Source organism: Babylonia areolata, chromosome 18 (genome assembly GCF_041734735.1).
Source record: "Babylonia areolata isolate BAREFJ2019XMU chromosome 18, ASM4173473v1, whole genome shotgun sequence".
Taxonomy (NCBI): Eukaryota; Metazoa; Mollusca; class Gastropoda; order Neogastropoda; family Buccinidae; genus Babylonia; species Babylonia areolata.
The window spans coordinates 12,702,039-12,714,538 of NC_134893.1; the positions used below are offsets into that span (position 1 = coordinate 12,702,039).

Sequence of the window (12,500 nt, forward strand, 5' to 3'; positions counted from 1 at the left end):
TGAGGTTGTGTTGGGAGGTAGATCTGGACAACAAAACACCACTGCCATTTCTGTCTAAGAGCAGGGCAATCAATTCATCATCTTCAAAGAACAATAGTAAACTGGCGGGAATTTCGTGACTGCCTTATCGGTCAGCGGTATTGGAAAACGGGCATAAATATGTGATGACACTGACAATGCTTGTCTGTCAACAGCACGTCGTCACCTGTCCTGCCATTCCCCTTGATATGTGAGCAAGTATGCCTGAGTGTCGTACTGTGTTCGGCAGTGGGTGGTCTGGGAAGAGAGAGGGTGGAGTGTGCAGAATTCCGTTGAAATTAATAACACCCATTCGGTCCAATGTGTCTTGCGATACACGCGTTTGAACCGCAGCGCAACGCTACGTGTCTGACACAACACAGCAAAACAGCAGCAGTTTGTGACGAACAAGAATGCTTCCTTTGTGACCATAAGGTTCTGTTCGGGAATCTTGAAGTTTTGTCTTTATGTTGTGCATGACAGTTAGAGTGTGGCGGTAATCGATATTTACTCCTTGGGGTTGGGAGATTGTTATGGGAACTGCGGGCGAAGAAAACATCAAACAAACGAATAACCTAATAAAACCTGATTCATGCTTTACCCACACTAGTTCCTGTCACGACTGGCCAGCTACATACAAAAACAGACAACTGCATCATGTGATCCAAGACGGACGCTAAACTGTTTTGTCGACTCCAGAAACACAGTCCCTCCGAGTTCCGAAAGCTGACAAAGAATGACATTGGGATTCTGTACGTTGACAAAGCACCTGCACGATGGTCTGATTGTTGTGTGTGTGAATGACTGGATCAGAGAACAACGTTTCACGAATCCCACACAGCGCTGAGTTGGAGGACGGGATAGCATGATTATCACAGTGACAAAAAAGAACAAACGGGTAATGCAGTAACAACAGAAAATAGTATAAAAAGCGATGCGTTCTGCTTTCTTGCCGGCGTGTCAGTGACTAGTACTCGGTTATACAACTTTCCCGTTTGTGACTTTGGGGAGGGGTAAGAATTCAAAGGAAACAAACTGTCGGAAAACTTACGACAGACAACCCAAAGTCACTTCACTTTTTGCTATGACTGTTCTTTCCGGTTTGTACAACATTAGAACTGATATCATAAATCGTTCTACTCACTGTAGTTGCTTGTGCATAAAACATATTATTGGTTTCTTTTTCAATGTGCGCGCAATGCGCGCGCGCGCGTGTGTGAGAGAGAGAGTGTGTGTGTTTGGCCTCCGTCTCAAAACTGAACAAAACGGCAGAGCACTTTGACAGATTGCATTTGTGTCACATGCGAGTTAAATATTTGGGAAATTAAGTCATAAACGATTCCACCCGCGTCCTGCTAATTACAGCAACCTGTTTTCTTGCTGACACACATGTACATACACACAAAGAGCACACACACGCTATCGCCGATACCAACAATATGCACAGTGAGGGGTTGTCAACCACGCGCATTCACTCCCCACACTTTCCACGCATGCCGACTACCATTGGCCACCCCCACCTCACAGTCATGTGCTGCCATGGGTGTGCTCAGCCACAGACCTCTGAAAGGTGGGACATGTCCCGTCAGCTATAGCCAAGAGGGTACAGGAGTAAACCAAAAAATCAATTAAAATAAAACTGTGACAAAGACTCAAGAATCTAACTGCCTATAAAAAGGAAAAAGAAAACACACACTCACAAAAAAGGGCGATTGTATTGGGCTACGTTTTTGTTGTTGTTGTTAATTTCGTTAAAAAGATATGTTCAGTTTTCCTCTCTCGTTTTGCCGTTTTGCCCCTCTTTATTTGTTTGATTTGATAAGGAGAAAAAAAATTCTGTCCTTCAGTTCAGTCGAAGAAAACAGAATCTGCAAAATCTGGAAGAACTCAACCAAACCCTGAGCATACTTAAATCGACTACAAGCCTTCCTTCAATAATAATAATAATAATAATGATAATAATAATGATGATACAACCAATCAGCGTTACAGCAATCATCAGCTAAGCAACTGACGCAAATGAATACGAATACATGACATCAATACAGAAGGTAATTTCCAAAACACCCGTATGTAGAAGAAATCAACCAGTCAATCGGCAGTTGAATCAACGATCCAACGCTTCCCTGAACAGTCTGCAGCTTGCCCGCTCCCCACTCCCACACCCCCACTGTCATCACCACTCCCCCAAACTTCCTAGTTTCCAAATTTCTAAAAGGCGCACCAGATTGTTTATACACCGACCTTATGATCTACTTTTTTTTTCTTTTTCTTGATGCAGTAAGTAGACTTAATGTAACCTTTGAACAATAAATATATATTTGTTTATCTAAAAAAAAACAACAAAAAAACAACAACCTACTTTGGTGTAAAACAACCTACTTTGGTGTTGAAGTCAAGATTAAACTAAAATGTTCTTGCTGTCTTTTCTACATAAAAAAAAGAAAAAAAAAAGACACGCAACGGATTCATTTTATACTCAAGATTTCTTTGACCTTCGCTTAATGAATGTCTCACACAATATCCGCAAGATCTATGAAATAAGTGAACATACTATAATTCCATCCCCTAAGCATTGCAGTTGGCTCTGTGTTTACTTCGGTGTTTACAAGCCTGGAGTGATATACATTGACCCGGGTTCGTGGTTTCCTTGACTGTCTTTCTTATCACACACGATTCATCATTTATCCAGTTTTGATATTAATCATATACTTTAAGATTTAAAAATAAATCAGTGCAGATATTCATCATTGTCAAAATTAGATATATAAAAAAAAAAATCATTAGACAACAAAACAAGTCACTAGCTGTAAATATATCTCCACGCGTGGTAACTGTTCTGTATGGAGCCAGTCCTGGCTTTGCGATGGTTGTACCACCGGAGTCTGTCGCTTCGGGCCGTGGCGTAGCCGTAACAGCATTTCTGAAACACTAAAGGTTTTTGCAGCACGCAGCGCCGGAAGTCCCTGGCCCAGAGGGGAGGGAGGTCGCCGGAGTGGGGCTTGGAGCGGCGGACACCCTGCCGACCGGCCGTCACACCTGCTGCTGACCCGCCACGGCGCACGTGCAGCTTGTCCACGTGGTACTGCGCCAGGCAGTGCAGCTGCCTGGAGGCCGCCAGCTTCCCGATGAAGCAGCACGTGGACTGCGGCCCACCGCGCCTGTCATCTGTTGACAGAGATGGAAAAACAAAACCCAATCAACAACATTCCCCACTCAGTTTGGTCATCAACTGTGGTGTTGTTTTTTTGGGGGGGGTTTGTGTGTTTTTGGGGGGGTTTTTTGTTTAAATAATTTTTATATAACACCACTACCAACAACAACACAACCACTCAGTTTGATCATCGCCTGTTTTTTTGTATATAACAACAACACAACAACGACGACGACGACGACAGCACCCCATTCAGTTTGGTTATCATCTGTTGGGTGTTTTTGTTTTGTTGTTGTTGTTTTTTTTTTTGTTCTTTTAATAACATCACCACCAACAACAACACCACTCTCAGTTTGATCATCGCCCGTTGTTTTTTGTTGTTGTTTCTATAACACTACCACCACCACCACCACCACCACCAACAACAACAACAACAACAACAACAACACCCCACCCAGTTTGGTCATCACCTGTTGTTGTTTTTTTATACAAACGCCAACACCGACAACACACCACCCAGTTTGGTCATCACCTGTTGTTTTTTGTTGTTGTTTCTATAACACTATCACCACCACCACCACCACCACCACCACCAACAACAACAACAACAACAACAAACACCCACCCAGTTTGGTCATCACCTGTTGTTGTTTTTTTATACAAACGCCAACACCGACAACACACCACCCATTAGGTCATCACCTGTTGTTGTTTTTTTATACAAACGCCAACACCGACAACACACCACCCATTAGGTCATCACCTGCTGTTGTTTGTTTTTGTTTTTGTTTTGTTTTGTTTTTATAACACTTACAACACCACCACCAACAACATCCCTCTCAGTTTGATCATCACCTGTTTTCTTGTTGTTGTTGTTGTTTTTTATAACAACTACAACCACACCACACCCACTTTGATCATCACCTGTTGTTTTGTTTTTTTTATAACACCAACACAGAACGTTACACGCGGGGGTTCAAACACGTTCTACGTGACCACAATCTCATTCTTCATGGAAAATTCAGGCCGTCGTCGTTTGACAAAGACATCTTGAAGCATAACAGGGCAAGACCTGTTTCCCTATCCTCATTGGAGCGCAAACCTCTTTCTCGCTGGCAACGACACGGTGCAGATATCAAACCTCAATGACCTGAAGGATATGATACCAATTTTAGACTAAAGGCGATCGCAACTGCGACAAAATAAGTGAAGTGAAAAACAGAGGCATTTCGCAACTGCGACAAAATAAGTGAAGTGAAAAACAGAGGCATTTCGCAACTGCGACAAAATAAGTGAAGTGAAAAACAGAGGCATTTCGCAACTGCGACAAAATAAGTGAAGTGAAAAATAGAGGCATTTCGCAACTGCGACAAAATAAGTGAAGTGAAAAATAGAGGCATTTCGCAACTGCGACAAAATAAGTGAAGTGAAAAATAGAGGCATTTCGCAACTGCGACAAAATAAGTGAAGTGAAAAATAGAGGCATTTCGCAATTGAAGGATGAAGGGAAGTTGATAGCAGCTTTGTTTTGTTTTGTTTTGTTTTTTTCGGTTTTTTATTTGTTTGTTTTTTATTGTTGTTTGTTGTTGTTTTGTGCTGTTGTTGTTTTTAGGGGGGGGGGGGGGGGGTGGGGGGTTAGGGGGGAGGCTAGGGGGGCTGTGCATGTAGGAATATGACAAAGCTCCAAGACACTTGGAAACTGTTTCCAACATATCATGCCTATGTTCAAACAGGCTGAGTTGAAACACAAACAAACACCACCTTACCAAAATAAAACAAGAGAGGCAAGGCCTTCAAGACTCACTTGTGATAAATTAAGTCCCCTAGCATTAATTACAGAGTAATTTCCCTTTTTTTACTATCTGCACCAAAACGTTTGCAAAATAAATAAAAATTCCATGCTTAGCAAAAGAAGTTCCTGTTTGAACAAAAAATGATAATAATACCTCCTCTTGTTGTTGTGTCAGAATAAGAGGTCAAAGTGCCAAGTTTAGAGAATACAAAAAATATAAATATAACAGTAAATGCAGTTTGCATATAATTAGGCTTCTTTTTATTTATTTCTTTTTTTGTGCCCATCCCAGAGGTGCAATATTGTTTTAAACAAGATGACTGGAAAGAAGTGAATTTTTTTCTATTTTTATGCCAAATTTGGTGTCAACTGACAAAGTATTTGCAGAGAAAATGTCAATGTTAAAGTTTACCACGGACACACAGACACACAGACACACGGACACACACACACACACACACGCGCGCGCGCGCAGACAGACAACCGAACACCGGGTTAAAACATAGACTCACTTTGTTTACACAAGTGAGTCAATAAAATGAACAACAGCAAAAAAAAAAAAAAAAAAAAAAAAAGACGCGAGAAACAAACTCATATACCAACGTCCATATTCCTATTTCACTATCGCCGTAACTCGGAGCTTCAAACTGGCAGTTTACCGAAGACCAGCTGATTCTTTTTCCCACCAACTAATCTCCATCGTTTCAAAGTTTCCATTGGCTACGTCGTCAAACTGTGTCTCAGAGCAAGAGGTCATCGTGGCGGGTCTGTCTGCATGGCTTGACTTTGATCGGTAATGCTGACGTGCACTGCTTTCGTATACAGACAACAGAGCCAGTGAGGTGGGGGATTTAACTGTATGGTCAGTTACTTGAGTGTGGCGTTCAAAGACTCAACCTGTAATGGTCTAGAATGTAACTTCTCTTTAAAAATGTAGACCTTTGCTAAACGTTTAGTTTGGTCTTGATGATGGTATATGGATACTTACGAGAGATGTTCATTAAGATTTTCCCTGACCCATTTCCCATGGACTGAAAGGAACTAAACTTCGCACTGTTATTAGTCTTTCTCTACAGGTACCACCATGGGTGACACACTTTTCCTATCGCTTTATGCAGCTGTGAAGACCTTGCCTGCAGCAGTATGCAGGTTGCACCAGAAGCCACGACTTGACCTCGGAAATAAGCGTTTCATCGTCTGGGAAGCGCTTGCCCTTCAAATATGACTGAATGGTTGGAAAGAGGTGGAAGTCAGATGGAGCGGGGTCGGGAAGGTAAGGGGTGAGGAACGATATCGTAGCCGCAGGACCGTGCTTCCCTCTGGGCAACACGAGAGTTGTGAACCGGGGCGTTGTCTTGCAGGAGGCGGACACCTTTGGTCAGCATGCTGCTACGCCTATCAGTTTTGATGGCCTCCCGCAGTTTCTGCAGCAATGAAGCGTAGTATGTCCCGGTAATTGTGGTACCATTTGCCAGGAAATCCATCATCACTGCTCCACGCCGGACCCCAAAATATGACCTTGCCCAACGAGGGATGGACACGTGCCTTCTTCGTAGGTGGTGAGTCAAAATGCTTCCATTGATTCGACTGGGCTTTAGTCTCTGAATCAAAGTGATGGACCCATATATCGTCCTGCGTGATAAGTGTCGAAGAAGTCCTGGTTTTCTTGGCACATGGCCAAAAGAGCCTTGGAGCTCGTGACTCGTTCCTGCTTCTAGAAAGGTGTGAGAAACGGGGGAATACATCGTGCAGACAACTTCCGCAAGAGCAAATGGTCATGGATGATTTTTTTTCCACAGACCCCACACTGATCTTGACATCTTAGGCTAGTTGGCGAACAGTTCTGCGGCGATCCTCCACTTGCCGGATGGTGTTTTCATCAGTGGCGGACTGTGGTCGCCCGGGAATGGGAGCCGTTTCCACCGATGTCCGACCGCACTTGAACTTAACGATACCAGTGCTTAACCACGTCATACGTTAGGGCATCCTCCCATCCTCCCCATAAGTCTCCTTCATCTCATCGAACGTCTCCCTTGGTGTGCGGCCTCTAAAGTACAAAACATGATGACCGCTCTGCATTCAACTGGCTCCATTATCACACCTTACTCCACCATAGCATCTGTGGAAGAGAAACTGTTCAGGGATGCAAATCTAGTGAAATGTAGAGATATGTATTATTATACATGTGCAATTTCAGCCTTCTTCAATAACCGAAAGTAAGTCAGGGGAATCTTTAATTAACATCCCTCGTATACAGTGCCTATCCTCGGTCAGAGACCAATCTAGAAGTGCTTTCCAAACACGGAGACATCTGCACAACAGGCTGCCTACCTGGGCTTATATTGATCACTCATCATTCGTTTCCTGTGTCATTTAATCAGGTTTCAGTCACGCACACACACACACACACACACACACACACACACACACACACACACACACACACACACACACTCACACAGACATGTAAAGACATGTAACATTTTACGTGTTTGACCGTTTTGTTGATTTACCCTACAATGTAAGCAGCCATACTCCGTTTTCGAATGGGGAGGGTGTATGCTGGGTGTTTTCTTGTTACCATAACCGAGCGAACGCTAACATGGATTGCAGGATCTTTAACGTGCGTATTTGATCTTCTTCGTGCGCATACATACGAAGGGGGTTCAGGCACCAGCAGGTCTGCACACATGTTGACCTGGAATGTCGAAAACATCTCCACCCTTATTAACCCACCAGGTGCCACGGGGATCGAACTCAGGAAACTGTGGCGAGAATGTAGCGCTCTAACCATTTGACCACCGCACCCATCCGTCTTATTACTAAACCATTAACATGAGAACTGAACATTTTATCGGACCATGATTATGACCTGACGCCAGAGAAAGAGACAGACAGACAGAGACAACTCAGAACTCAGAAATATTTTAACTGCAAGGCCACCGGCCTGTTTGCAAAGGAGGTACATAATTACACTGATGACACACAAAACACCAAAAATAAAGGGGAAAGGGACCAACATCATGGACAAAGCATTTCATAACTGAAAATGTAGAGAATGATTTTTAGTTCGTGACATTTCCTGCAGAAACGTTTTTGTTTTTGAAAAGTTATATAATTATGTCATTTCTCCTTCTCTTTTTATAAGGCGTAATACATAAACATTTCCACAAAGCGAGTCAGAAACCTGTTTTCATTTTATAAAAGTAACGCTAAGTCTGTGTATTCATCTATGTGTCTAAAAATTTTCACTAGGTATTTTTCCCTGATTAACTGATACATTAGATATGCTAACAGAAAATGGCGTTCGTCATCTTCAGCTTTGCAGAAAGGGCAGGAGTTTGATTTTTCTATGTATCTTGTATGCAAGTTTATATCACTTGTGCTTATCCAAAATTTAGGAAAGACAGTACGAAACTTAATGATAGTAATGTCCGAAATGCACTTTTCTGGTTGCGACAATGACTTGAAACAGCGATATGTAGAGTATCTATCACTTTCAAATAGCTTACTTGACCAGTCTTGTTGATAGCAGTCTGTTATGCGTTATGCGTTGTTTAAAAACTTGTATGAATGCATTTTCGTTCCCAGCTCCTCCATTCAACCAAATATCTTAAAATCCATAAATATCTAAGCAATGCTTAACCGTGCTGGCCAAATTATTTTTGTCAATCTGGCTTTCTGGGTTTCTGATTTATATTTATTATACAGTTCATGAACTTGTTTTGGCAGTCTGGTAAGATTTAATTTTTGAAGCTTGAACCAGTATCGAATCACCTTAATCATACTATCAACATGTAAGGGGTGCCTACCTAGTTCACCATACACCATCATATCTGGAGTTTGGGGACCTACTCGGAGAAAACGCTTGCAGGCAAATATATGAGGGGCTTCAACAAACTGAAAACGAGTCAAACCCCAAAGTTCAGCTGCATACATTAACATAGGCTTTACCTGGGCATCAAATGATTTGAAGAAAACTGAGAGTTCCATGTTTCCAAGGCTCCACATTGTTTCAATGATTTCTACCACTCTGCCTTTTGCTATGCCTGCAGATTTGTCCAGTGCAATATCAAAAGACAATTTAGTAGTTAAGGTTAAGCCCAGATACTTATAACTATTAAAAATTTCTATCTCAGCGAGAGAGCGAAAGAGAGAGAGAGAGAGAGAGAGAGAGAGAGAGAGAGAGAGTCAGACAGACAGACAGACAAACAGACAGAGGGCGAAGAGGGAAAAGAAGAGGAAACAGGTGAGCTCTTCAACAGACAGCATTTACATCCTGCTTTCATTTAGCTGTCACTTCAGATCCACCGAGGCAGCCAAACACCTGCCCAGTTGAACACCACTTCCTTTCCACACTTTGTTGTTGTTTTTTCTTCTTCTTCTTCTTGCAATCATGGCTGGGGTTCATGTTTGGCAACTTGTCATGCGCTGAAATACCTGGACCATGTTACCCCCACTTTGACGTCAGCTGTGCTAAGTCACATACATCTGTGTCTTGTTTTCCTCCGCTATCATGACATGTTGTTCTATATCTATCTAGCTATAACTGCTGATACGTATATTCTGACCTTGGCAGCCTGCGTGCGTTGAGTGTGTGGCGTGTGCAGTGTTGACAAACGGATGAAAGTGCTGAACACCGTTCTTAACACATCATCTTGTTTAAACCCGAACGGATGAAAGTGCTGAACACCGGTCTTACCACATCATCTTGTTTAAAGCCGAACGGATGAAAGTGCTGAACACTGGTCTTAACACATCATCTTATCTAAAATTGAACGGATGAAAGTGCTGAACACCGGTCTTACCACATCATCTTATTTAAACCCGAACGGATGAAAGTGCTGAACACCGGTCTTAACGCATCATCTTATCTAAAATTGAACGGATGAAAGTGTTGAATACTGGTCTTAATTAACACAACATCTTGTTTAAAGTCGTCACAGCTGTTTTTCAGTGGTGTCCTTTATTTCTGATAGAAAATCGTATTGGTGTTAGCTTGAAGATTGGAAGAAACCATGTTGACAAAGGGTTTTTTGTTTGTTTGTTTGTTTTGCTGTTCTTTTTCTTGAGTTTTACATAACAATAATCATGATAGTGGAAAAAAAAAAAGTCAAGTACATGTAAATAACATTTCTGATATGAAACGACTTTACAAACACTTAAAAAAAAAAAAAGAAAAAAAAAGAGTACTGATAATGGGAACATTAAACCTTCAAATACAGCAATAAACTAAAAATCAAACAAAAATATAACATTTAAATATGCTTTTTTTAAAAGGGCGATAAATCGATTGCAGTATTCGCAGTGAGAACACTGTTTAAATCATATCATTCTGGTGTATCTTGGGCATTCAAAAAATCTTTAAGGGCAATTGAAAATTCTTTTTAAGTCCGCGGTAAAGGAGACGTGGCTATCGTCGCAATCACACTGCAACATTTAGCCGTTTTCTCTGGATCTAGATAGATGTACAAGTTTAGTTACACCCAGTTGACACGGTCGATTCAATTTCTCTTTTATGTTCATTCTAGTTTTGTAGTTTTAAAGTGTTTTATAGTTATAAAGTTGATATGAAAATTGAGTATTTTGTTAAACTAATAACATGTAGAGCCAAGTACAAGTACTTCTAAACGTCGTATGAAGTGAAAAGGACTTCATTTTGAGAAAAGTCAAGACTGGAAATTTTTACATTTCATCAATTCAAGGGTATTAACTCTCATGGTTTATTATTTTTAACTGTGAATTCCGAATGATTCTGTGGATATTTTTATGGCAGTTTGGGGCATAATCCAGTAAGTGATGAGGCGTTCACAAATATTTCTCTGAATAAATGTTTAACGGTCTCCTTCTCCAGCTTTCCAACACATGTTACCGTGTATTGTCGATTGAATATAGGATTGAACGGGCAGGTCTACAACTTGAAACAAAATGGCGTCGTTCGCGTTCGCGAAGAATATGAGCACGCGCTTTGAATATGTATAAATATGTGTACGCAATTGATTTTTGCCCTTGACCTTCAGGGCTCAGCTAATAGATCTATAAAGTCCACTCGTCGTATTGATTTGAGTATTTTCCGAAAGAAGAAAAAAAACACTTGGGCGAATGAACATAGTGAAAGTCCTGTACACTGAAAGTAAAACACAAGAGCTTTTTATGTATTGAGTATAATTTCAAAATGTAATGTTTAAGATGAGAAAGACTGATCAGTTTAAAGCAAATTAACCCCCTAGCATTAATTACAGATTAATTTCCCTTTTTTACTATCTGCATCAAAGACATGCTAAATAAATATAACTTCCATGCTTTGCAAAAGAAGTTCCTGTTTGAACAAAAAATGATAAAAATGACTGCTCTTGTTGTTGTGTCAGAATATCAGATCAAAGTGCCAAGTTTAGAGAAAAAAAAACCCAGTAAATTCAGTTTGCATATAATTTGGCTTCTTTTTTAAAAAATTTTGTGCCCATCCCAGAGGTGCAATATTGTTTTAAACAAGATGACTGGAAAGAACTGAATTTTTCCTATTTTTATGCCAAATTTGGTGTCAACTGACAAAGAATTTGCAGAGAAAATGTCAATGTTAAAGTTTACCACACACACACACACACACACACACACACACAACCGAAAACCGGGTTAAAACATAGACTCACTTTGTTTACAGAAGTGAGTCAAAAACCACCCTAAACCACATGATGAAATATACTTAAAAGAAAAGGCAGGTAAATAATTATCTATGCGCTTTATATTTCCGGATCAAAGGATGCAAGGGATCCAGCACCTTGATCTGAATGGTGGTAAGAGATGGAAAGGAGCTGAGGGACGTGGGGGTGGGGGCAGGGGTGAAGGGGGGGGGGACCAGCACACATACTTTTACCAGATGGGAAAGACATGTTCTTAAATATTAGAAGAAAAAACAACAACAGGAGGGTGGATTGGATTGGAGGTGCGTGTTGGGAGGGGGGGTCAGGGGTGGGGTGGGGGTGGGGGTGGGGGGGCTCAAGCAGAAAAATCAGGCCAAGGCCGGACAGTAGAAGCCAACGGGTGGGGGGGGGGGGGGGGGGGCGTACTGGGGATGTGGTTGATCGCAGGACCAGACGTGTTTCCAGCATTGTTATGAGAAAGGGGTGTGGGGCTTTGGGAAGGGGAGGGAGGGGGGCGAGCCTTGAGAGAAGGGAAACAAGAACGAGGAACTCAAAAAGCAAGGGGAGTGAGAGAAAGTGCCAGACAGCGTGTGTGAAAGGAGGGTATAGAGGGAGAGGGAGAGGGGTGGGGGCGAACAGAGAGAGAGAGAGAGACGTGCAGAAAGAGAGAGAGGGAGAAAAATGATTGATACGTACCAGTAGACCGTTTCGCTATTAAACAAACAATTTGTCCTTTCGAGAAGATATCAGGCATTCTCTCTCTGTCTCTGTCTCTGTCTCTGTTTTTCTCTCTCTGTATATGCGTGCAAGGTTGTCCCTGGCAAAATCATGTAGAGGAATCCACTTTGATAGAAAAAAATCAGTACATTTCCAGCCATAAAAACGATCAGGGTAA

General features: G+C 41.7%; 1 protein-coding gene across 1 annotated transcript in view; it reads right to left on the reverse strand.

The window, feature by feature from the left end:
* LOC143291834 (uncharacterized) overlaps nucleotides 1–12,500 on the reverse strand; it is a 22,330-nt gene that overhangs the window by 690 nt on the left and 9,140 nt on the right. Inside the window, exon 2 of the mRNA XM_076601950.1 lies at nucleotides 1–3,186. This exon is cut by the window's left edge and continues 690 nt beyond it. Within this exon, the coding sequence (XP_076458065.1) occupies nucleotides 2,822–3,186 (365 nt within the window). The 3' untranslated portion in view covers nucleotides 1–2,821. The remainder of the gene's footprint in view (nucleotides 3,187–12,500) is intronic.